The sequence below is a fragment of the Zeus faber genome (genome assembly GCF_960531495.2).
Source record: "Zeus faber genome assembly, chromosome: 13".
NCBI lineage: Eukaryota > Metazoa > Chordata > Actinopteri > Zeiformes > Zeidae > Zeus > Zeus faber.
This window is the reverse complement of record NC_137198.1, coordinates 6,185,871-6,213,107: the sequence shown is the minus strand read 5'-3', so window position 1 is coordinate 6,213,107 and position 27,237 is coordinate 6,185,871. Positions and strand designations below refer to the sequence as shown.

The 27,237-nt window shown below is 46.1% G+C and overlaps 2 protein-coding genes across 2 annotated transcripts in view; one reads left to right on the top strand and one right to left on the bottom strand.

Annotated features, from left to right (window-relative positions):
• On the bottom strand, positions 1-17,153 carry shprh (SNF2 histone linker PHD RING helicase; the record flags this gene model as incomplete). The annotated part of the gene is made up of 30 exons (XM_080011803.1): positions 1-547; positions 1,349-1,429; positions 1,980-2,158; positions 2,331-2,417; positions 2,533-2,625; positions 3,167-3,355; positions 4,045-4,116; positions 4,312-4,413; positions 5,564-5,701; positions 6,449-6,674; positions 6,770-6,832; positions 6,944-7,117; positions 7,206-7,348; positions 7,843-7,950; positions 8,163-8,255; positions 8,824-8,912; positions 9,149-9,270; positions 9,509-9,765; positions 10,553-10,716; positions 10,998-11,076; positions 11,499-11,750; positions 12,018-12,460; positions 13,754-13,952; positions 14,042-14,301; positions 14,392-14,494; positions 14,961-15,111; positions 15,341-15,419; positions 15,853-16,071; positions 16,158-16,287; positions 16,569-17,153. The coding sequence occupies 30 exons, from the start codon at positions 17,151-17,153 to the stop codon at positions 451-453; spliced, it is 4,977 nt and encodes a 1,658-aa protein (XP_079867929.1). The 3' UTR covers positions 1-450.
• Positions 17,154-21,084: 3,931 nt separating this feature from the next.
• grm1b (glutamate receptor, metabotropic 1b) overlaps positions 21,085-27,237 on the top strand; it is a gene marked incomplete at both ends in the record, with an annotated part of 18,315 nt that continues 12,162 nt past the window's right edge. Inside the window, 2 exons of the mRNA XM_080011878.1 lie at positions 21,085-21,790; positions 22,739-22,988. Of these exons, the coding sequence (XP_079868004.1) occupies positions 21,085-21,790; positions 22,739-22,988 (956 nt within the window). The remainder of the gene's footprint in view (positions 21,791-22,738; positions 22,989-27,237) is intronic.

Sequence of the window (27,237 nt, the reverse complement as noted above, 5' to 3'; positions counted from 1 at the left end):
TTTATTATCTAGAGAAAATTACAGAAATCGATAATGTCATTGAAGAATCTCAACAGTTTCTTCTCCATTTCCTGTTTTCTTTTTTTTTCCATCGTGATTGCATTTGACTGACAGAGAAGTTTTTTATAAAAGCCCATAATCAACGTCACCCAAGATCAACAGTATTTTAACATTGTAACAGTGCAATCTGGTAAAACGTGATCAAGAAATTGCGGAGGTGGATGTTATGGTCGAGCTGCCAATTCACAGCCTTTCAGCTAAAACCACGGACACAACACAGAGATTTAAAAACTTTAAAAATGACTCTGGCCCGGACTAGAACGTCACTTGTAAATATCATTATGCCATTTAACTTTGGAATGCGTATCAAGAAAATAACGATAAAGTGATGTGCAAATCGCCAGTACATGTTTCCCGGCGCCGCGGCCGGAAGGAGCCCGGGCGCGGCCGTCACTCCAGGGGTTCGCTGTCCTCCGTGAACAGATCGGCCAGGTCGGCCACCGTCAGCACGGCCGCCTCCGAGTGCTTCATGGCCGCGGTGCTGTGGCTGCAGAGGAACGGTCACGGTCACAACCACTTTATCTGGCCGCCGTACATCATCAATACGCGAGGAGTTTGGCTTGGTCGGGGGTTGGTGCTGATCCGCCTGACCGCGCGACATCCAGACAGACGGACCGATCATTTACAACGGGCGAGGATTTATCCCCTGTGTTGAATTTTCGTGCTGCGTGTGGGAAACTGCAGAGGTTACGTTTCCTCGTGCCAAAAACCCCTCGGATCTAGATTACCGCGGGTAGTTTGTGATTTTCGGCGAAGTTGACCGTCGGCCAACGTGGACAAAAGGCAGCAGGGGGCCGTGACGTCGCCTCGTTTAACAGGCGCCTTTGTCGAAAGCGGCTGACGGTGAATGCATCCGTCATTAAAAAGTCAAATCGACGACGTCGCAGTCTCCGTCAGCGGAGGCTCCAATGGCAACGAGCGACATTGGTTGAGGTTTTTTTTTTTTTTTTGGGGGCTTTTTTTGGGTCATTCGTGGTGTTGAGGGAACTGGACAGCGATTCACTCATCCTGACACCAGGTAGAAGCTTGTTCCACCGTCACGGTGCCAGGGATAAGAAGAAGAGTCCGACGCCGCAGGATTAAACAAGGTCATAAGGGAACTTAACTACTGAGTTAATGTAAGAGGTTTCCCAGAAGTGAGACGGAGCCATGTGCCGCCTGCTCCCTGACCGACCGTTGCAAGTACCTTCCCCCAACTGACGCTCCGAACAATCACGGAGTAACATCATTAACCACAAACCATGTGAAAAATACTCAAATTCACAGTTGTCCACATAGTGCCGCTCACCTTTTCTCTGCCGTCTTCAGCATCGCCTGCATCCGTTCTTCGATGGTGGATTTGATGAGGAACCTGTGAACAAAGGTGGGTCTGGCGGGCGGGGAGGACAGGGGTTAGGATGGTGTTTCGGCGACGGTACTTCCAGCGGCTACACGACACCATGTCCAGTGTCAACGTTTGTGTTCGGCGGGGTCGGACATCTTTGTAAAAAGTAACAACTACATCAACGACAACAACGTTATCATCTTGTTGAATGAAAAATGAACAAATTTGTAGTTACATTAACCGCCTTTAATCGTCTTTTAACCGGGAAAACGTCCTCGCAAAACATGAAACTCATTGAAAAGATTCAGGTCTTAATTTTAAAGTCTCCCTAAAGTCTCCCCAGTGAAAACTCATAAAAAAAAAAAGAAAAAAAAACAAAACTCGCTGTATTAGTAAATTCAGAAGAGGAATGCAATAAAAATAAAAATTAAAAAAATGTCCGACACCCCTCCCCTTGCACATTTAGGAACTACAACGAGGGCGACCTTGCTGGCTAGCTAGTGCAGAGGGGACTGCGGCTTCCTTCAGTTCGTCCGACGTTATGCCCTGCACGAGGCCAGTTCCACCGCTCGACGCGCTCCGCTCTGGTACCTACTTGGTTTGCCCGATGCGGTGCACCCTGCCGATGGCCTGCAGCTCGTGGGCCGGGTTGAGGATGGGCTCCACCAGCACCACGTGGGTGGCCTCGATGATGTTCAGCCCGTTGGAGCCCGTGTGCAGGGGAAGCAACAGAATGTTGATCTTCTCCTCGTATTTGAACGAGCACAGATTCTCCTGCGACATCGAGGTTCAACAAATTGGCGCAGACGTCTTGAGACGATACAACACGAAATTGTAGATCCTCAAAAGGTTGGACTCCCAGTTGTGTTTTGTGACAGAACGCCGGTTATGTGAAACCGGTGATCCAATTAGGTTTAGAATTAGCTCGGCATGCGATCAAACCCACCTGGAATTTGTGAATCCCGTTGATCTGGGAGAATTCCATGTTGTTGTCGAACAAAGCCTTGGCGATAATATCCAGAACACTCTGCCACTGGAGCACGGTACGGAGAAAAACAAAAAAAAAAAGAAAGAAAGAAGGGAGATTAGAGTCTGATCTCAACTTTGATGAACCCCAAACTCGTGATCTAACAGAGGCTTCCCGTTACCGTGGAGAAGACGAGACATTTGGCTCCGGGGTCGGTGACTTGGATCTTTTTCAAGGTTCTCACCACAGCCTCCACTTTGGTGGAGTGGCTTCCCTGACAGGACAGAGGAAGGTTAGCGCCACACCCTGACAACCACTCCGACACAAAAATCAAACTTACTTTTGGCGTCATGATGATTTTTGTTACCGATACCACCCAAAGTGCAAGAGGAAGTAAAAGTTTTTTTTCTCACGTGAATTATAGACCTTTTAATACCAGAGATTGATGATGTGATTTTCATGGGTTTAAGAAAATACTTAAAAAATATATTTTCAGCTTCAGATTTTCTTCCCCAAATGTTTGCCGCATTGCAAATTTGTAATTATAACCTTCCACATAGACAGGTTCAGCTAAATTAGGCCCTGTAATTCTGCATCCTATAGAGAAAACTCTTGCATTATTTGAGCACCTGTTTGAAGAAACATAGTCAAAATATCGATATCAGTATAAATACAAATTATTTTGGGACAAAAATTCAAGGCGAGAGCTCATTTTAGAAGCGGCGCTACATCCAGGACGGATCATTAAAATTTAACCGGGGGACTCCTCGAGTGCTGAGGCCCTGTTAAAAAAAGCGCAGGCGCCGTTGACCGACCTTGACTGGGATGTCCTGGCCCTGGCTGGACGACTGCGAGGTGAACACGTAGGAGATCTCGGCGTGCGACGTGGTCTGCCTGCAGATGGCACACTTGATGGCGCGGCGGCGGGAGCCCACGCTGTACTGCTCCACGATGATGGCGATGCACTCGTGGCAGAAGCAGTGGCCGCACGTCAACACCGCCCACTGCAGACAAGGTGGGGAAACACCGTGTTTCCAAATGAAAGGTCGTTCTTTAACAAACCGCTCGTTTGGACGTCTGTCAAACTCATTTGCGTCGGACGCGATGCGCACGACGGCCGTTGTGTTCTTCGTTTGGCGCCTATATGAGCGTGTCCGTTTAGCCGCGTTGAGGAAGGGCTCGTACAACCTCCTCTTCCATTCACCTGGATATAAATATTTATGGATACACGTCACACATAATAAAGTGGGAAGAAAAAGGAAGAAAAAAAAAAAAAAAAAAGCAAATAGGAAAGTTACAGTGCAGGAGGTGCAGGAGGAATCGGCCTCGGACTAGATGTAATTACAATCCCCGGCTTGTCTTGATAAGAGTATTTCAAGGACAGCGAGGTGTTCTGTTTCCTCCTCCCTTGGCTGCCGGAGACGCGCAGTCTAGACTGACGGCCGGGAGCCCTTCTTATTAAATAAAGCGTGTGTTGAGAGAGGTGACTTTTTGTTTCAGCAAATCATCAGCCGGTACAACAATGAATGAAGGATGCGATGGGAACATGATTTTTTTTTTTTTTTTTTTTTTTGATGAAGACAAGGTTTACTTTGCTTTGGTAAATAATCGTTTGAGGGAAAGTAAGGAAATTAGCTCAGACGGGGGGGAGCAGGTTTGCCAGAGTGAGCGCCTGAGCTATCGAACCACTCACCTCCTGTCCCAGAGGGCGAGCGCAGATAGGGCACGGTTCCGGGTTCAGCCCTCCCGTGGCCTTGTCCTGAGACTAAAACAAGACAACAGTTTTCAAAACACGAGCCGAAGTGAGAAAGAAAATAAAACTTCCTGGATGCGGATAAAGATCCAGATTGGCAATGCTTCCATTTCTTTCTGACGGAATGAGGGACGCCGTTCACGGCATTCCTCTTGGGACACTCAATTTGCAGCAAGAAAAAATAAAATAAAACAAGCCGCACGCCACCTTCTCTAGGTTTGTGAGATAAAGAAACTGTCCAAGCTTCTTTTGGAGTTGAGACTTTGCCACCGCCTGGTCGTTCAACAGCTTCACTCGGTTCGTTTCCACCTGGAATCAGAGCGGCCGGAGCACAAGGGTCACGCATTGAAGACAAAGTGGTCGAACCCTTGTCTAGTACACATCCACTGATTCATAGTATTTAGTCAGTGTTATATTTGTAACAAAACCAAAATTCTTCCATAATCTCTCAATTCAGTATGGACTCGTAGCTTTGTATCGGAAGTCAAACAAAGCCAAAACACTTTTGATATTCATAGTGGCCTCAAAATAAAATAAATAAAAAAAATAAAATAAATAAAGGTCAAAATGATCTTTAGAGCACAGAAAATAACCATTTTAGCCGCAAAGAGAATTTGTTGGGCGCGTTTAGGCGTCACGCGGAAAAACACTCCGCATAAATTACACACAAGTGAATGTAATCGCGCATAAATTATTCCACGCTTCCTTGAGAAAGCACAGCCTTGCAGGGCCAAGTGACATTAGAGACACAACAGTTGAATACAAAGCAGCATGAAAGAGCTCCAAACCTCCTTGTTTGGGGAAAGCTGTGATATTATATTGCGAGTACGACAACGTCCAAAATCATCAGACATTTTTTAGGGGATTCTAGTGCTTTTACGAAATATTTAATCTAAACGTAGGATGCTTCAAATTGCCAAGACGATGTTGGGCAAAATGTTGTTTGGATATCTACGGTATAGACTATTAACTGCAGCTCGAGTGATTATCAACGTGTCAATGACGACACGTTAAATTAAATATGTTAAATTATCTCAAAATACTTGTCAACTACAGTTCAATGGAGTCCTGTCTGTAGAGCCAGTAAATACTTGACTCAGTTGAAATATAGTTGAGTATACAGAGAAAATGTAACTGACCATCAACAGTTAATAGTAGTTAATGTAATCTATAGATGGACTATCGTAAAAAGGGCATTCCCCAAAGATTTAAAAGGAACCATCAGCTGCACACAAAACTAACTGAGAAACGATCATAAGTGACATGGCCGTGATGACAAAGAAGGCGGAGGCATCCCCTTCATTTCACTCAGCTCCAACCGCCTACTACATTCAGAGGATCAGATCTCTTCCCATCATGATAATAACCAAAATCCCATATTCTCATCATATCATACGTCTAATTATATTTATATATCGTCCAGCTCCAGCTGTATAGGAGTCTGCTACCCAGCGCTCACCTCGTCCGGCTCTATGATGTGCAGCACTTTGGGTTTGGGTTCATCGGGCAGACGCACACGTAGTCTCTCCGTGGCCATTCCCAGCTCGTCTATGGCCGACACGTGATTCCGCAGCACCATCCAGTATTCATGCAGCACCTGGAAAATGGGGGGCGGGGGGGGAAGCAATTTAAGGAACATTATACTTGGTGCCCTAACCTTTCCCAATAATTCTGCTTTTTAAACCAATTAAAAACCACATGCAGCATTTCAGGCACGGCACACTTCCACGATTTGACCCGTTTACAAACTAAACATGAACATTTTGCTCGAGGAGGGTATTGTATTTGACACACAACCAATACAGCCAAAATCGGATATATTTTTTGCAAATTTCTATAACATCTTGTTAAAGGGTGAGTGTGTAAGATTTAGCGGCAGATTGCAACCAACTGAAAACCCCTCCCCTCAGCCTCCCCGTCCGAGCGTGTAAGAGAACCTAGGGTGGTCGCAAAACTCGCAAAAAATGCGAAATTCCCCCTCTAGAGCCAGTATTTGGTTTGTCCGTTCTGGGTTACCGTAGAAGCATGGATGCGCAACATGGCGTGCTCCGTGGAAGAGGACCTGCTCCCAATGTAGATACATGTACATTCAAAAGGTAATGAAAACACGTGTTATTTTACTGGGATTATACACAAATTAAAACCTATTTATGAATATTATATTCCATTTTTGCCACGTCCCTTTCGCTAGATGCCACTAAATCTTACACACTGTCCCTTTAAATAGCTTAAAAACAAGTGGAGGTAAAAGCAGTAATGAGAAGGAAAAATGCAATTTCCATTTCACGGAACACTCCTTTTGGTTTTAAAACCGGTTCATAATGGAGGATCAGGATAGGGACACCTTGTACTCCTTCTTCCAGGTCTCAAACAGCTCCATGAAGGTGTTGCCCTCCTCCACCAGCTCCGCATCCATGCGCTTGGCCTTAGTAAAGGACAAGATGGCCTTCAGAGTGCGCTCCGTCTCACTGGCCGCCCACAGACCACGGCTGGTGGTGGGGAGGCGGTCGTCCACCAGCCCCTCCTCGTCTTCGATCATCTCCTCAAAGATGGCCGTTTGACCTTCCACCCTGTTGGGGGAGGGACAGGAAGACGCAAGCCCATCAAGCTGAAATGCCGTTTGATCCGAATCTTTATGTCTGGAGGTCAGTTCACTTCCACTCACGTGTGGGAAAACAGCTTCGACTCATAATCCGTGAAGAGCTCATCTGCTTTGCAAAAGACACAACTGAAATGTGTGACAAAGGGAAATGTTAAAAGCTATAAATAATAAGGCTGAGATAATGAGTCTGACGACTCCCATTAAAGATTCTGTAAAAGCACGCTGTAAAAATCCTACTTATTGAGCGGCAGACGCACTGGCCTCAGGTGACAAATGGTTGCCTCTTCGATGACTTCTTTTGAGGCTGGGCCTTCGAGGCTCTTCACGGACTCCTGCACAGTCTTCTGGGATTTCATCAGGTCTCCCATTTTTGTGGTGAGAAGCAGCTGCAGACCGCGACCGTCCCGGAACCTAGACGCAAAAATGGATTCCTCAGCCCAAATTGGCCTAAAAACGAAGACACTAATTGTTGATTTATCCAGCAGGGGGCGGCCATTACTTGTCGGCCATGGAGAACTTGTGGGGCTGCTGTTTGTAGCTGGATGTCAGCTCGTTCTGGATGCGGGACACCAGGTCGTCGTCTATGGAGCACTGGATGGCTCTCTGGATAACATCCAGCCACCACGGCGTCCGCAGGTTGACCTTGAGAAAAATTAAAAGACAAGAAGATTCGAGGATCGAAGTTCCACACACACAAAGCATATTTAACAACCTAACCAATGGGTATATCGACGTAATTATTACATTTACATTTAGTCATTTATCAGACGCTTTTATCCAAAGCGACTTACAATTGTTCAAACACCGACGGCTGAGCCACCAGGAGCAATTAGGAGTTAAGTGTCTTGCTCAAGGACACTACAGCATGCTAGCAGGAGGAGCCTGGGATCCAACCAGCAACCTTTAGATCACTAGACCACCAGCTCTACCGCCTGAGCTACCATCCCCAATAGCAATTATGTCCTTGGTCTGTCTTCATTAGCAAAACACATAGCTGCAATGTGGTTCTCCCAGCACTAGAGGGAGAAGTAGTTTTTCATTGCCTACTTGAAACAAACCTATCAATGGGGTTTAAATGTTAATATATCGGTTACTGCTCCTACTGATGTGGATGTTACACTCGGAGGACTTCCCACCTTACGTTTCAGCTCCCTGATGTTCTGCAGCACAGGCTGGAGAGCCTGGTGAGCGTCGGACACCTCAGAGTTGTATTTGGTCATGTAGTGCTGTCGGAGATGCTCCGCCTTTCGCAATAAAAACATTGACCAAGACCGTAAACGGACATTCTTGTCCACGTGCTTGCACACAGACATTATAGGCTACCCAACCAAATAGAAAGACAAAGGTGAGACACTGAGATTTTAGAAGTAGGTCTCAATCAAAGGTTAAATTACAAAGCCAGTTCCTTGTTTTGAGGAATATGTTATGGGACAGTCCAAAAAATGGTAATAGTTACCTCCTCACTCAGACGGTCGTCTCTCAGTGTGGGAGGTATGCCTGGATGCTTTGCACTCAGTAGTTCCATCAAATTGTGGGTAGCATGTAGCCTCTGTCTCGGACACAAATTATGATTTGCTTGTCAGATTGTGAACATAGAACTTCTGGAAAATTTGACGGCAAGTTAAAATTAATACTTCCTTCAAAGTCTTGACAATATTGAAGGCAAATCACTACAAAAAGAATAATGCAACCAAACAATGTCGACCCAAGAGTTCAGGTGAAAATAAATGCCCCTCATTGTGCACATCATTAAACTAATCAGGTATTGGGAATTTTATCTGGGAACAACCATTCATATGGAAAATATAGGTTATGTAAATGAACCCCAATAGAAAAAGAATACTTATATATAATACTGCTATTGCCTTTGAACATGTAATTGCCTCCAGATCTGGAGTTGGTCTCCATGCATCAGATTAGAGCTGACCAGTGCTCCTAACAGTTACGGTGCATTGAATGCACAGGGCAAATTGCAGGTTCATGCACAAATATACTCACCATAATTTAAAAGAAAATCGAAATGGCCCTAATCAAATAACGGTAATTTCATTTTGGAGTGACCTTTCATATGGAAATGCAAGATGAATAAGAACAGCATGAATGGGACAGCTGTGTACCTGTAAGGAATCGGTTTTCAGCCTGTCTTTGTGCTCCTCTGATGAACGGAGCACTTCTCTATACATCTCCACCGCCTCTCCAAAATCATCTGAGGACGGCCAAGGCGGAAAAACCGTCATTAGTGGCATCTACCCGTGTCGCAAACGTAGCGTTAATGTGGGGGTATTAAACAAAACATCCCATTCCACTCCGCAACATTATGCCTATATAGTGCTGAGGAAGCCCACTATACTATACAAAACACCCCGGTTCAAAAGTGTTGGGAATGCAATGATGAGCTCATGGAGCCTGTTTCCCATGGGAAACTCTGAGTGGGCTTCATACTTCTGATGATGTGGATTCCAGCCAGGCCGTTGAGAGCGCACACCAATTGTCGGTGGGCTTCTTCACACTCCACTCGACATTTCTTCTGCAAGGACTTCAGGAGCTCCTCCATCGTCATGGTGCTGGGTGAGAGGAGGGGGGAAAACCCAATTACCAAATCCTCTCAACCACACAAAAAGGCAGGGGTCACTTTTAAATAAACACAACTACACGCTGGCTAATTGCAGAGGGGTACCGCGATGATGCGCTGATGCTCTATTCAGGAGGGTTACAATAGTACAATATCAGGCGCAGTTGCCTTCTTCTTCTGCCCTCCGTTTTAGATCACGTAACACGGCGCCTATTCGGGCCGGTACCGACCTTTTCTGCAGCGGCAGGAACTCGCCCCTGACAGCTTGGGGGTGGCAGCAGGCCTGGCGCAGCCTCAGCAGCGGGTACAGGATGGTGTTGACGGTGCGGCGGTCCAGGCTGCCCAGCTTGAGGCTCCAGTCGGAGATCTTCCTGAGTTTGAGCAGGGCGTCCTGGGAGCAGACATCATGCTGCCGGTGGTAGAAGTGGCCCTCCACGGGGGAGAAGTGGAGCCAGTGCACCTCCTCCGTCTGAGGGGGGATCTGGATCTGTGAGCACAACATAAAACCCGGCAGGTTTTTCACTCAACCCGCGTTTCCTCTCAACCTCGATCCTTATTTGTACAAAAAAAACCTTTTAGAAATAAATTATCTTTATTTAAAAGTAATTAAAATAGTGATAATATTAAATGTTTTATTATTGTCAGCAAGCAGTAATCTATGGACCCAAGAGAGAAGAGATCTGAGGTAAAACAGGCTATTGTCCTGACATTCACACAGTTGTATTTTTTCCATCCATATTTTATTTCCCACTTACGGTATTCAAGCAAATACAGTAAGACAAATACAGTAATAAAATTAATTCATGATACTTTTTAGGCATATATTGCTTTGACTGTTGTCCCTTTGACCAACGCTTGAAATGGAAAAAAACAAATATGTGCTGGTACTCCTCTTACTTCTTACTCACATGTTGGGTGAGGCTATTCAAGCTGCAGCTCAAGTGGACTCAATAAAATATGATGACATATTTTAAAATATTTCCACTTGATTTGTCCACTTCGGAGGGCAGAACAGAGTACCAGCAGCTTGTGAGAACTACCGGTACACAAGGAAAAGTCACGGCTCGCCAAAGAGGAACACGTGGAAGTGCCCACTTTGAGCACCGCCTTAGACACAGTTTCTCCAAAGGAATCAAATGCTAAACAAAGTAATAAAAGTACAAACCTATTTATCCTTAACAACTAAACGAAAGTAAGAATGTAATATATTAAAAAAAGATGATGAAGAGGAGCATTTTAGCAATGTTAATTTTAATTAACATTACTAATTCTACCTGGTCAATGACATCCTTTTTAGCCGATCGCCAAAGCAATTGACTAATCAGGCTGTAAAGAGGCTCGGTGTTTCCACGGCGATAGGGACGGTACAGCAGCTGGTCCCACCAGTGTTTAACCCAGTAGGGGTCGACGCCGAGGAAGAGCACAAGGCCGTAGAGATCTGAAAATACACACAATCAAGTTTAGTATGTTTTTTATTTTTGTATAATTGTTTGGCTACATGTCATTATGTGGAAAAACGGCATAACTGGATAATTCCAATCTACATCCTATCCCTGTATGTGGGTGCTTGAGCGATTTTTTTTTGTGTTAGAGAGAAAATGGATTATAGCTCTATTGGTGTTCTGATTGAAATGTTGTGAAAGCACAGTGTCTAAATAAGTCGAAGTTGAGGATAAGCAGGGTTGGTACTTTTGTTGTGAAGCTGGCAGCGTTACTCACCCTCCAAGCCCCTCTGGACAGGAGTACCACTGACACACCAGCGGTTGACGGATGCTAGACGCAGAGCCATTTCTGCAGCCTGGCAGCACAAGATAGCAGATTGGCGCAGAGTTATGATGAAATTTGCATAGAAATTGTAACCGTAAAAAGACTGCATTTATATAGAATTTCCTTACAATATTTCAAAGCACTTTACAATCAGTGCCGATGGGGACATGTAAACCCATAAATATTATTTGGTTTGTTGCCTAAAACTAGAGTGTATTACCCACTTGCTATTAATATTTATATTATCTAATTAAACATGAAAATGGACAAGTGATACAGAAGGGAAACCGTTGATGTGGTGAGTGTTGATGTCTGTGATTCAGGGCTGGCTATTCGTTTTTTTGCCCAGCCCAAAATAATCTTTTAACATTTCATTTATCCAAGCTCTTGACGGGTAGAATTCCCTGCAGCCCTGCAAAACAATTGGACTCATTGCGACGCGCTCCACCTCACCTTGGCGGTGGTGCATTCCACCATCTGGGCTTCATCCAGGCAGATACGCCACCACTCCACAGCCACCAGGGGGCTGGGCACCGCCATGTAGCGCTTCTGGTTGCGGAAGCGGCGGCCATCTTTGCTGTTGCTGTGCGGGATGTCGACGTAGTTGAGCTCCGACCGCAGAACATCGTAGGTGGTGATGACAACATCCTGCTCCGCGAGCATGTGCGGCTGGATGAAGCCATGCTTCTTTACACCGTGGTACACCTGGGAGAGGGGAATTCCTTTTAACAAAACAATTACGACAGAGAGCACCTTACAGAGGGACAACTGTAAAAACGTAACGACAAACGACAAAAACCTGTAACGACCTGTAACGACAAAAACCAAGGCAGGGTTAATGATTTGACACCCACTGGGGCCCGGCATGTGACAATTCCGGCACTGGGCCCAGAGAAGTATTTTGTACAAAAAAAAAAAGAATATCAACACAAAATGATAATGAGACGACGAGACATTCATCCATCTTCCCACCAGCACTCGCAGCGACGAGGAGCTGATGTGGCGGTTGATCTCCTCCACCCACTGGTGACAGATGGAGCTCGGGGAGATGATGAGGGTGGCGCCGGTGGACACAGGCTTCATGGCCACCAGGCAGTGGGGGCAGTAGAACGGGGTGGTCTCCAGACTTTCCTCCTTGTAGTTCACACACTCTGCGTGCTGCCACAGCTGGCAGTTCATGCACTGGACACGGGCCTTGTAGTCGACGATGCCCAGCTCGCCGCAGATGCACTCGAAGCGGTAGTTCGGGGTGTTGAAGGGCACCACGGACGCCCTGGTCGGGGGGGGCGGCTCCTCCCGAGGCGCCACATTCTGAGCTTGGTCGCTTTCTTCAGCCAGATCAGCAATTACATCAGCTTCCCGAGACGCTCGCTCACTTTGACCACGGGTCGCCTTTAATGTCTCTTTATCTTCATCTGAAACGGAAAGATTGGACTATATTTTTGTAATATCATTGAGAATCTGACAAAATATCAATATATATATATAACGGTGTATACACACTTTAAATAATTATACTTTTTTTTTTTTTCTTTAACGACAATATCATTGAGAATTTGAATATATATCAAATAATCGATCAGCCATAACATTAAAACCACCACTAGACTGGACTCCACTAGACCTCTGAAGGTGTCCTGTTGTATCTGGCCTCAAGACGTTAGCAGCAGATCCTTTAAGTTCTGGAAGTTGTGAGGTGGGGCCCCCATGGATCGGGCTTGTTGTTCCAGCACATCCCACAGATGCTCCATTGGCTCGGACATGAACCCCGCCCATACACATGATGTAGAAGCATGATTTCCTCGTCGATTCACAGATCAGGCCACCTTCTTCCATTGCTCCATGGTCCAGTTCTGACGCTCATGTGCCCATTGTAGGTGCTTTGGGCGGTGGACAGGGGTCAGCATGGAAGCTGTGATGCACTGTGTGTTCTGACACCTTTCTATCATAGCAGCATTAACTTTTTCACCAATTTGTGCTACAGTAGTTCTTCTGTGGGATCGAACCAGACGGACTAGACTTCGCTCGCCACGTGCATCAGTGAGCATTGGGTGCCCATGACCCTGTCACCGCTTGTCCTTCCTTGGCCCACTTTTGGTACTAACCACTGCATACTGGGAACACCCCACAAGACCTGTGGTTTAGGAGATGCTCTGACCCAGTCCTCTAGCATCACAATGTGGTCCTTGTCAAAGTGGCTCAGATCCTTACGCTTGCCCATTTTTCCTGCTTCCAACACATCAACTTCAACAACTGACTGTTCACTTGCTGCCCAATATATCCCACCACTTGACAGGTGCCACTGGAACAAGGTGAGCAATGTTATTCACTTCACTTGTCAGTGATTTTAATGTCGTGGCTGATCGGTGGGTGTGTGTATATAATTATTATAATTTTTTCTTATTTTTGTTAAAGAGACATTGAAGAACAAGACAAGAACATTGGTTCTTGGAACATTGGTTACAAGAACATTTGTTACAAGAACATTATCACCAAGAGAACTGTCAAAACAACTACAAACTCATTTATCCACACCCCACAGGAATGAGGTTGCAGTCAAAAACATAAATAAATAAATAGATATGAAAGCTGCTCCTCAGTCCACATGGTTTGCTCAAACTCCAAAAAGCAGAGTTAAACAGGGTTCTGCCATAGTTGTATTTCACAACAATACCAGCAAAATTTCAAATTCTATCCCCCAGCCCTACCATCATCTGCAGCGTCCTCATCGAGCCCGGCGTCCTGCTCCGTCCTGGCGTCTTCTTCCTCTTGTGAAGGGTCGTCAGATGGAGGGGAGCTCAGAAGTTCTGGATCCCCTACGGGTGAGATCAACAAAACGCTTTCTTCCTTTTCCTTCGCTCGCCTCTGCGAAGTTCTCCTTGGTGTGCTCGCTTTGATTTTGGAATTCTATCAAAGGATGGGGGAAAAAAAAAAGGCCTTGAGATAGACAGAACAACAGAGTGATATTCAAAGTTCCTCTCTCTAAAGTAACGTACAGACTTGGCTGCCCCTGCCAGCATCTTCTTTGTTTCTTTGTAATTCTTTCCCAACTTGAAGGACCCGGCCAAGCCCCGACCTTTGACCCTGTCCACCACGCCCTCGTCGATCAGCTTTGCCAGCATTTTCCTGATGTGGTTGCGGTTCTTCAGGAGGTCATAGTGGTAAGTGGTACGGATGTAAGTGAAGATGGCGTTCACCGAAGCCCCCTTGCCGGACGTCATCTCCTTTATTGCACTGAGCAGCATAATGCGCACAGCTGTACGAAGGCAATCAGGATGTGAGGATGAAATATAATATAAATATAAAGAAAAACAAACAAATATATCTGACCTAACGAGTGACTTACCAGGGAAGGAAATTTTCACTTTCGGTCGAGCTTCTGACTTGCAGTGGATGACTTCCTCTCTCTCTCGTGGTCGAGGTGGTACAAAATAGTTCACCGATTTTCCCTAGGGAAACATTAATAGCAAATCATCCACGTTAGTTGATCACCCTCCACAGTTTCCGCAGTTTTTATCCAGTGATAATGGGTTGTAAATAAGGACATAATACACATGCAATATATCGCATAAAACTTCATTTCAATTCAGTTTACAAAGAACATCTCCCATTTAAGTCAAGTTCAGGCTTATCACTAGTAGCTAAGTATGAGCTGTAAGCATCAGTGTCTTTAAACAGAGCTGATGCACATCCAGGACCTCATCATCAACTTTCATAACCCTACAACACATATTCATGATCGTTAAAGGGGAAGCGAGTGAAATTAAATACAGTTAAATACAACCAGATAAAAGTAGGCAACATTTTTTATGCAATACTCAATTCCACATGTAATTACGACAAAACAGTAAGAAAACTTTAACATAACCAGTGAGGCATCAGTCACATTTTTAAGGGATGGACGGTCATTCTTACCACAGGCAGGGTGAGGATCTCCTGCTGGACGTTCTGGCGGGTGTTGAACAGGATGAGAGCTACAACCTCCACTGTCTTCCCGAGGCCCATCTCATCGGCCAGGATCCCACCGGGCCACTCAAACCCGGAGAGCGGGAACTCCCGGATCAGACTGGATAAAATAATATATAACACAGTTCTAGTCAATCAAAGTGATGTGACACAAAAAATTAGATAAGATGACGACAAACTTAAACGATGAAAAACATTCAGGCACTGTTGCATAAACCCAATCACTGGAGTGTATACACAAATTACTTTTGGCTGTGCAGCCACTAAAGAGCGTAATTAAAGGATTTACTCAAAACAGCTTAAGAGTGGATTCACTACAAGATTCTTACCAGCCAGTGAAAGGGTTGTAAAACAGCTTCTTCCCACACAAAGTGACCAACTCCCGCCAGAGAAAATGCAGTGACTGTTCTGTGAAGACAAGGTGAAACTAATGTATCATTATAACCACTAATCCTAGAAAGGGTTGATGTCCATTCATTCAACCATCTTTTTGACAATAAGTCCTTTTCAGGCACAGAGGGTGCTGGAGTTTATCTCAGCTGCCATGGGTGTAGGCCACCAGTCCATAGCAGGCTCACATGCATGCACTCATACACCACCCACCCCGAAGGGCACCTTACGGTCTCCAATTAGTCTAAATGCATGTTTATGGAGCAGCCATGGGAAAACCCAGACAAACATGGGCAGAACACGCAAATCCAGCAGACAGCCCCCCAGATGGGAATTGGAATTGAACCCATTCGCTTGCTGCTCTTGGGCAAGCATCTATGTATGTGCCTAAGCCTCAAATGAGATGATCAGATCTAGTTGTAAATGGGATCATCCAGACCCGAATGCTTACCTTTAGGAGCAGTTTTCCTGTATTTCTCCCTCCTCAGCATCCAGTTGACCGCCTGGGCCTGGTAGGGCCTGAGCACAGGGATGAGAGCCTTGTGCTGAACATCATAGGTCACTTCCTGGTTCTCACACTGGTGAAGGTGTCGCACGTAGTCGTACAGCTCCTCTACATTCTGCCTCTCCAGTTCTGTGTCGCACTCCTCCTCTTCGTTCTCAACCACCTCTGAAGAACAGACCGATTGAGTGTGTCTGTGTGTTACGTGGATTGTGAGTAAAAGTGTGAGCTAAGCCCTCCACTTAAACATTTACCTGGGATGATGAAGTCATAGTAATACTCCATTAATTTCTGCATCAGCTGATTTGCTTTCTTGATCCGGGCATTTCCCTCACTGAGGAACTCTGGTTTCCCAAGTCCAGTTTCCAGCAGGTATATCCCCACCTGCCATGTACAGCGATAGTTTATACATGAGAGATGTTGAAATGTACCATTGGCTGATATTGTCATTAACTTACTGAACAGTCAGCCTCATTGCTAGTGGGCTACTAACTGTGAATACTCTATCAATTGCCAACGATGTTCAACATTTTGACTATTAATCTTCAACGGACTGGCAGTGCACGATTTAGACGGGGAATCGGTCAATTTGTAAATAGTTTGATGAGAGTCTGAAGCGATGCACAGTTTTGTTCACTTTGTGCCCTATGAGATATCCAGTTTACCTTGATTGAATCTCCTTTCCCCTGGTGACAGAGCTGCACCACCCTCCTCTTCTGCAGCCAGTCCAGGTCCTCCAGTGGGATTCTGCTGAGGCTACACTCCACTGTGCACGTGTCCTTGTGCTCTGAGCTTTGTTCATGGTTGGTGTAGCTTAGACACACCTGCTCACCCATCCTGTGGAGGGTAAAATCTCTCTGCTCACAGTCCGAGGGGACCCAGGCCGGCTGGACACTGAACTCCCCGATCAGTGACTTCCAGATGGGACCCAGCTTGGAGGTGGGGACCACTGTAAGCCCCAGTGAAGCAGAGGAGGCAGCGCTATCACACGACCTCCCGGGGAGGTCCTCCTCTAACTGTTCTGCAAATCCCACAGCGCCAATGCTGCCGGCACCCATGTAGCCCTCGCTGGCTGAGAGTCTGGAGCAGATGGAAGTTGGATCTTCGGGGAGAAGGGAGCCGGTTGGCATCTGATCCTCTTGCTGGGTCTCTTCCTCCTTCCTTCGATCTTCTAACATGTTCCAGTTCAACTTCTTCTTGGCCTCATCGTCCACCCTTACAGGAGGAGCCCTCTTTCTTCTGCTACTCATTTTTAAATGCTGAAAAAAAGACCACTCAATGATTACCAAGTTTAAGATTCAAGGGGTGATTATATATATATATATATATAATTGTTTACTTACGCTGTCTGGCTGGTAAACTATCTGAAGTTGACTATATTGTGTCCCATTTTACACTGAACACTTTCAGTTGGGATGATGTGATGTTCAGTTACTGGTTGCAATTTCATTCACTGCTGTGCTTGTATATCACTTGTGTTTCTCAATCATTTTCATGTCAAAGACCTTCAATTAGATACACATTAGGCGTTACAAGATGTGGTCAACTGTTATTACCCGTCTATACTATAGTTGAGAACTCTGTGAAAATGTGATTAAAACAGTCATTATAGTACATTTTCTGATGGTGATAACATCTAACAAGGTGATAACAAGGAGGTGGCTGACCTGCCTCCTCCCGAATGTCAGAAAAACTAAGGAGCTGATTGTGGACTTGAGGAGGGGATTACAACCAAGAAAGGACGCGCCGTTGGTGATTAATGGGGCTTCTGTCGACAGGGTGAGCAGCTTGAAGTACCTGGAAGTCCACATCACAAAGGACTTAACATGGACTACACACACAGACACTCTGGTGAGAAAGGTGAGGCAGCGTCTTTACCACCTCAGGCAGCTGAAGAAATTCAGTGTCTAGGTGAGGAGCCTCAAGTCCTTCTACTCTGGAGCAGTGGAGAGCATCCTGACAGGCAACATCACTGCCTGGTTTGGGAACTGTACTGCTCAGGACAGGCGGGCCCTGCTGAGGGTGGTGCGTTCAGCCGAACGTACCACTGGAACCACCCTCCCCTCCCTGCAGGACTGATACTCCAGAAGGTGTAGTAGCAGAGGCCACAGGATCATGAAGGATCCTCATCACTCCAACAATGGACTGTTCCAACTGCTGCGGACAGGCAAGCGCCTCCGCAGCCACACAGCATGGACACTAAGATTGAGACAGAGTTTCTTCCCGCAAGCCATAACGACTGTCAAAGCTGAAATCACCCAGGGTCCTGAAATCACCTGAGACACTGACATAGGCCCCACTGCCTTACTGTACTGTATGCAGCATACTGTACTGCATACTGTATCACTGTCCTGGGTTACTGCATACTGTGCTGTATTGCTGTTCTGTTTGGTGTTACTCTATCGCTGTGTCGTACTGTTGTATACTGTACTGTATATCTCCATACACACTTTATTCACATGCACTTTACTGCACATATCTGTATATACAAATAGCCTATCCCAGATACATAACTCTATTCCCTTTACTTCTATTTTGTACCCCCACTCTGTATTACCTTTTTGAGTCTTATTTTATTTATATTATTCTATTCACTAACTACATTACGTTTCAGGAATCAGTTAATTTCAGTAAGTTAGTTTGGTAGAAATAAGGTTAGCTATTATGTTCGGTTTAGAAGCTATTGTGCATAATCTCCGGGTGCGTTGCAATGTCATTTCACTATGTATATGAACGTATGGATATGTGACAAATAAACCTCTGGAATCTTGTAAATAATTGTTTAAATTGATTCTTTACTATTAAATCATTTTGCTGAAGACCCCCTGGAACCTCTTGAAGGACCACTGGTGGTCCTCGGACCCCACGTTGAACGTTCTAAACCACATGCCTGAACAGCATGTTATTATTATGCCTTTCATAAGCAGACATTTCTAGCACTTAAACAGTCCAGTGCATTGCATACAAAATCACATATTGTGATTACCGCAAGACAACTGAATGGGCAATGTACCGTGGGAAACTTGTATATTTCCTTCCGCATGACTAAACGATAGCACTGCCTAAAGAGAATTGGCTCTGTTTTGTTTTTGTTTTTATTTGGCTCTACCGGTTTTACACCATGAAATACGAAGATGAGCACGTCTTACCTGTTCTGCCTTCCACGAACACGCCTGTGCTTCAGCTCCGCTGCGTTAAAACGAATGTTCTTAGTCACCAATTCCAGAAAACTGTGCAATTCGGCCGCATCACAATCACATTTCCACTTCAATGTTGTTGTCCGCCATGTTTAAATGCAGGAAGTGACGTCAGCGAAAATGCCGGGCGGCTGCGTTCCTCTTAATATGATCTTATCACCTATTTTATTTTATTTTAATTTTAATTTTTTATTCTTCTCTCAGTTTTTCCTTTTAACATTTCAATTCATTTTACTATTAATTCAATTGCTATTGTGGACTTTATTGCGATAAACATGATGATGGAACCTATATGCTCGCTGTTCTTTTCAACTGATTTTCTACCCCGACGTTGTTTGATATATTTTGATGAATAAAAATGAGGAAATAATTATAAAAAAATAAAAATAATAATAATTAAATTACATTTTAAAAGGATCCACTCGCAAAATTGGGAAAATAAATAGCGGTACCAAAAAAAAAAAAAAACAACCACACGGTGGCAGCAAAGTCGGCCCTTTTTATTTGCGCTGGAGCAGTGGATCAAACGATCCGACAGGAATAATGTACGAAAGATTAGAAGTTTTAACACGTCGGAGTTCGCACTCCCCCCCTATTCTGATCCCACTGTGTGTTCCGGTCGATTTGTCTCTTTTTTTTTTGTGTTGTTTTTTTCGAAGCCCACACTGTGCAACCCGCGGGGGAGCCCGAATCACTCAACTCCAATTGATTGGCGGTCGGCGGTGCCGCCAACGCCGAGCGGGTTTTATTTGCCGTCGTCCTGTCACGCAGGTGCGTCCGCATCATTAAAAAGCGATGGGTTGTGTTTCTGCGACCAGGGGACACTGCAGTCGCTGTGACCCGCTTTCGAGATGCAGTGATGGAGCGCAGGAGAAGGGGGCAGCTCATGATCAGCGCAGGGAGAGGGAGAGGGAGAGCGAGAGAGAGAGAGGGAGAGAGAGGGAGAGAGGGAGAGAGAGAGAAGCCTCCCCTGCCTCCCCTTTCCCAAGCTGCCGGGTTCCAGTTTGGGCGATTCGCGAGACCGAGGGGGACGGTTCACCCTGGACGCCGGGGCTGCAGGCAGGTACGTGGAGAATGCCAATTAGATTTGGCGCTTTGCAGACGGACGGCTACCGCGCCTTGGATGGGGACGTCCTCCCAAATCCGAACGCCGGCTGCGGACGTGCGGCTGCCGTGCACGACCCTTGAGGTGCACCCCTGTTATTGGCGAGCATGTGCTGGAAGTCTGTCCCCCCCCCCCCACATGAAGCGGGGGGCTAAGTTGCTGCGGCTGCAGCTGTCAAACGCTCGGAACAGAACTAAAATGTCATGTAGCGCAATGCAAAGCTGTTCCAACCATCCCTGATGCGAATGCCATGTTCGTAGTCGTGCAGAACAGTATTTATGTCTCTTACAATTAATATATGTGACAAAAGCTGGTGATCGGCAGTGCTCGGGAAAGCAGCCCTGTCCGTGGTGCTGAACCCAGAAACCAGGACGGTCGCCACCGGGGAAATAACTTTTAGCTCTTTTGCTTGAAGACCTTCTGACTTGATCCTCGTCGACATCTCCGGGCTGGTGGTCCTTCTTTCTGTCCGTGCGGAGCGCCGCTTAATGTTCGCCTCATCTAAAACCCCTCGCACGTTTGCGGATGATTTCGGTCCGCACGTCAGCGTTTAGTGGTCGCTTGGTATTCTGAACGTCTTCTCAGTTAAGTTTCCCTAAAATAATCGTTTTTATTCTAAACGGCAAGTAGAAAGATAACACAGCCTGTGTGTGTGTGTGTGTGTGTGTGTGTGTGTGTGTGTGTGTGTGTGTGTGTGTGTGTGTGTGTGCGTGCGCGTGAGTGCGTGTGTGCGTGTGTGTCTGTCATCCACAGCAGGACTACATTAAGGGGACGGCTGGCCGAGTTGAAAGCTGCCTCATAGAGAGCAGAGTGCATGGACCTCTGTCGTGGCCAAGTGGACATGATTCTACAGTTGGCCAGCATCTCACAACGAGGAATATGATTTCCCCCACCGCGATAAGCGCCTTCTATGTCCCGCTTTTAATGCTGGAGGCATTTGTTTTGTCCTATGGCAAGCACGAGAGGTCACTGGTGCCCAGGGCTGCCACCCGCCTGGTTGCCAGGATGGACGGAGATATCATAATCGGCGCCCTCTTCTCGGTTCACCACCAGCCCTCGGCGGAGAAGGTGGCGGAGAGGAAATGCGGCGAGATCCGGGAGCAGTACGGCATACAGAGGGTGGAGGCCATGTTCCACACCTTGGACCGCATCAACTCGGACCCCAACCTGCTGCCCAACATCACCCTGGGCTGCGAGATCAGGGACTCGTGCTGGCACTCCTCCGTGGCCCTGGAGCAGAGCATTGAGTTCATCAGAGACTCGCTCATCTCCCTCAGGGACGACAAGGACGGCTCCAAGTGGTGCATCGAGGGGGTCCCGTCCAGCCAGCCCCCCCCCACCAAGAAGCCCATCGCGGGGGTGATCGGCCCGGGTTCCAGCTCCGTCGCCATCCAGGTCCAAAACCTCCTGCAGCTGTTCAACATCCCGCAGATCGCTTACTCTGCCACCAGCATCGACCTGAGCGACAAAACCTTGTTCAAGTATTTCCTCAGGGTCGTGCCCTCGGACACTCTACAGGCCCGGGCCATTTTGGACATTGTCAAACGATACAACTGGACCTACGTGTCAGCCGTGCACACCGAGGGTGAGAAACAACCTGTCTGACTGTCATCGTTACTGCGTCCTTTCTTTCTGTTGGGTGTAAAAGTAGATTAAAGAGAGGTTCAGGTATCTACCTATCTATCTATCTGTCTGTCTATCTATCTGTCTGTCTGTCTGTCTGTCTGTCTGTCTGTCTGTCTGTCTGTCTGTCTGTCTATCTATCTATCTATCTATCTATCTGTCTATCTGTCTGTCTGTCTGTCTGTCTGTCTGTCTGTCTGTCTGTCTGTCTGTCTGTCTATCTATCTATCTGTCTGTCTGTCTGTCTATCTATCTATCTATCTATCTATCTATCTATCTATCTATCTATCTATCTATCTATCTATCTATCTATCTATCTATCTATCTATCTATCTATCTGTCTATCTATCTGTCTATCTATTTGTCTGTCTGTCTGTCTGTCTGTCTGTCTGTCTATCTACCTATCTATCTATCTATCTATCTGTCCTTTCACAGGTTAAGTGGCATCTAATCCCCACAGCGAATTTTGTGCAAGTGTATGATTTATTCGACGGAGATATGGAGCGAATGAGTCGCAACACAAACGCCTTCAATCATATGAATCCTCCGTGCATCAAATACTTCCGAGACATGAGCAATTGTGCTGTGCTGTCTTGAATATAGGACACTTAGCATCAGCCTCTCCAGTAGAAACAAGAAAACATTGCAGGTGTACTGGGAACCAAAACCACTGCTACTACCACCACTAATTAACAATTATAGTACCTCAAGGGATAACACCAGCTATCACAATATGTGATGGTAATTACTAGTCATATTCAAGGTTATTTAGAGGTGAGACCATCCCACAACTTCCATAGATGCATCAAACCAAACACAAAAGCAGGAGGCGAAGGAAGGAGCGCCCAGTGGAACCGCTTCCTTCTCCTGTGCACGAAACCATCTTAAACGTTTCCCTCTCTCCCCTCAGGTAACTACGGGGAGAGCGGGATGGAAGCCTTCAAGGAGCTGGCGTCCCAGGAAGCCCTGTGCATCGCCCATTCCGACAAGATCTACAGCAACGCCGGGGAGAAGCACTTTGACAGGCTGCTGAGGAAGCTGCGCGAGCGGCTGCCCAAGGCCCGGGTTGTTGTCTGCTTCTGTGAGGGAATGACGGTGCGCGGGCTGCTCATGGCCATGCGGCGCCTCGGCGTGGCGGGGGAGTTTCTCCTAATTGGCAGGTTTGCTTCGCTTTTCTCCCCTCCTCGGATTGTGAGCTTCTTTATTTAATTTTTTTTTACTGCGGTGTCGTTGGACGAAACACGGCTCTAGGGCGGAAGAAGAGGTGAAAATGATATGGCTTCCCCCCACTTCCTCTTTCCTCAAGTTCACGTCTTTTAACAGATTTCAGCCATTGAACTAATGTTCAAGAAGCGAAGCTGACTCATTAGGAGCCCCGTCCACTTCCAGTATAGAATTGGGAAGCTGAGCCAGCCGCCATACACGGGGCATCACTCACATTGACTGTGAACGTCGGTCGGCCTCACAAAATCTTGTGACCGTCTTATGTGAAACCTCGACCCTTCTTTTCCTCCCTTCCTTTCTCCATTTTTGTGCATTTCGTATATTTTAGCGCTTTCCACGTGCAATTGAATGGAAGTGATCCTCCGAAAATGGTGACCGGAGTCCCTAGCAACCCATGGCAACTCTCAAGTTTCCCGAGCCCTATAGGTCAAATAAAAAAAAATTACAAAATTATTCTTAAAAATTCGAATAAATTAATAAAATTAAAAAAATATATGTAATTATTATCATAGAAAACATAATCAATTATATAAATAATAGTAAATAAAATACGATAAATTTGTCATTTTGTATTTCAGTGAGATACTCAGCTGCCATGATACAATTTGTGAGAACTGAAACGGTTGCATGGTGGCGATCAGAGCAAGCTCGTGCCTTTTTTATTTGGAAAATACAGTTTACAGGCGCTCAGATCACCATGGGGATATTTACATCTCACCATCTCACTCAGTAAGGGGTTATACTCTGAATGCCACACTGAAAAAATATAATTGGATCAACGTACAAAAAAAACAACCCCTTATTTCTTAGGTGTGAAATTGAGGAATTAATTATTTTTTGTTTTTCAGTTTATGCAATGACTCCAATCCAATTTTTTTTTTTCTCGGTGCGTTCTGCAGATTACTATCACCAAAAAACACAACCCTAAAACCCTGACGCACACACCAAACCCTCTACGAAGAAAGTCCACGGGCACGCCACAGCGAATGAAGGTGTAAATGCGTTTGTGTCTCGATTGACGCTCCATGGCCGAGTTAAATGTGTGTCACGGATATGGAATGAAGCATTACGATGACAACATTTTTCCTTTCCATCAAAACAAGAAGGAACAACTTGCGTGACACCCCGGAGACCGTCCAACAAACCCCCCTCCCACATACAGAAATTCCCGTCCCATTTTCCGAGCGCAGCGTAGTAAATTATAATTCTGATGTGAAATCCGCTGTCATGGCATTCGGCGAGGTTTACGCAGGGTTCAGACGGAGCTAAAATAATTTGGAGGAAAAAAAAAAAAGCATTCTGCGCGGGGAGTGGAGTTCCACTGGAAGCAGAAGACGCTTTGAGTCAGGCTCAGTCATGAATAATACATTCACACAGCGAGTTCTCCCTCTCCCTGTCAGATCACAGGCAGGCAGGGCTAATATGGGATAGCACCTCCAGCGCAAAGCCGGGGAATGAGGACGAGCGAGCGTCAGGGCTCATATCAGCGCTTCTACCAGACGTCTCCTCCGTGCGCCGTCTGCGCCCGCCGCCTGCGCACGGCGGGCGCGGCACCTGAAACGCGGCAAAAAAAAAAAAAAGGGGGCACACCGCTCACAAAATACTGTGTTGTTCACAAAGTTTGGTGGGAGCTGGAGCGAGGAGTAAAAAGCGGTGGAAGCCGGAATAGATTCCCGAGGCCCAGATGGCGAGTGACCCTGCCCGTACGGGGTCAAGTCGCAGCGCGCGCGCCGGGCTCCTTCCGGGTTGAATTTTCGCCCCGGGGCCCGACGGAGAGGAAGGAGGACAGGAGGTTTGGCGCGGCGGGGCGCGGGCTCTTTCTGGGTCAAGGAGACGACCGGAAAAAAAAAGGAAGGAATGTTTTTTAGAGCATTGCGGATACTTGCGCGGGGCCCGTCGAAAGCGCCCGAGGTGCTGGCCCGCCCGCCTCCCGAGCCGCGCGGAGGCCGAGGACGCCGCGGACGGAGCCCACTCAGCTCCGTTACGGGGCTCCCCCTCCGCTCCGCGCTGCGGAGACAAAGCGGCCGATGAGCCGCTTTGTCTCAGGCTGGGACTCGGGAAAATCCTTAAAATCACTGCGGTTCATTGTGCTGCATGTTGCACTTGCGTTGACAAACTGATTCATTCATGGATTCATCCATTAAAACCTTTGTTTACTGTACACAGGGAACTCACTTTTACAGGAGGCTTGAGCAATAAAAGAATAGACAATTATAAACTTGCACTGACCCGGATTAAACCAATAAAATGCAGCTAAAATAATAAACAAAGAAATTAAAAAATAAATGACTCGAACCATAAAATCACTTTTAATTGTTAATCAAACAATTCAAACCAACCCCATACCGCTTGTGGTACTGTCGTTATAAGTAAGGATTTCTGAGATACGTACTGCACCCCCTCTCTATTAAATTCCCCATTTCACCGATCATTCACCGAGGGCTGACATCGGGCTCCGTGTGATCTCAAAGTCCATTGTTTCGTCAGTGTAGACTTCCAGAACGTGCTGTGCATCACTATTTGCGCCCGCTGACGTCAGAGCAGTAGGCTGTTGGCAGATATTGTGTTGGAGTAGTGAGGGTGTGATGCTGGGAAGCAGATGGCAAGGTGCTTTGGAGGCCGTCATGAAGGATGGCCTTTGTCGCTTCGGTCTTAAAATGCAGCTCCGACAAAAGCGCGGCACAGTGCGCCGTGTTGGCAGAGAGGGTTTGGGTTTCATCGCCTTTGTACCTTTGTCTAAATTTGCCCTCATATTTGGGCGGCGGAAACACAGAATATATCGTTTTATGCCATTCTCGTTCAGAATATTCTATTTTCAGTGATGATTTATTACAGAAAGAGTTTTATTTGGGGCATCTTGGCGCATATTGTTTCCCTTGCCCTGACTTATATAATGGAAGTGATGCAACGCTGCATAATGCATCGTTTTGTGAAAAAACTGCATTAGAATATCACAAATGGTCTTCCCACTCATGTATGGATTAGATCTCACCCATCGAACACCAAGCTTTGTTTTGTCCACATGATCCTCCGCGAGTGGATTAACAGCAGAATCGTATTCCTCCCGAGCCCCGCGTGCCTCGCGTCGCCTCTGGCAGCGTCGACGCAACACTCCCAAATCCAACCAACGGGCGCAGAGTCTGTGCCGAGGGTCTGGACACGTTCCCTTTCACAGCAGACTGTTCCGCCACAGTCCTTATCTGTGAATTCTCACCCGACTTGTGATTCTATCTCGGACTTGGAAGGCACGTCGGGCGGGGGCAGAGTTTCGGGAGGAGGCCGAAGGGGGAGGAAAATGACACGGTTCAGCTACTCCTGCCATGTCGATTTTGCTCATTTTTATACGATCGATAATGTCAATAAATGAAGCGGTGGAGGAGGAGCGCCGGGGCCTCGGTGGCGTAAAACCGGTGCGCGGAGAAAGCTGCGGTACGGCAGGTGCTCATAGAACGATGGGAAAGAAACGTACAAGGAAGATAAGATCCATCCAAAGCAGATACTGAAGGGCGCCCTCGGCACTCTGGTCATCACAGGACGAGAGTCGTCAAAATAAAGTGAGATTCAAAAGTCCTTTATTGTCTCGGTTGAATTAAATAGCCAACATGTTTAGACTGAAAGTGGTCCTGGCGTGTCAAGGTGAACAGGTGACACCTGACCCATACAGACATGGCCAATGGGTCAAAAGAGGGTCACAGGGTAAAATAAGAAAAAAAATATTTAAAATATATAAAAATAATACATATTGTAGAAAAGGAAGGAAAACAGGTGTTTTCCCTCTGTTTTCCATTATTTTTTGATCCATTATTATTTTTTGAGCTTTTTGACCACATTCAGCCGTGACAATAAATGTGTAAATCATGTGTAAATGACCTTCCCGCTGGACGATGCCTTGAGGTAGCACAACATTAGAGCTGCAACTTACAATTTCATCCTGGATTCATCTGTTGATTATTTTCTCGATTAATCGATTCGTTGTTTTGTCCATAAAATGTCAGAAAATGCCCAAGGCCACGTCCTCAAATGTCTTGTTTTGTCCACAACCCAAAGATAATAAATGCAAATATTTGCATTTAAGAAGCTGAAATCAGAGAATTTGGACATTTTCTTCTTAAAAAATTAAGCAAAACAATTAATAAATTATATATATAATTATATATATAATATATATAATTATATATATATATA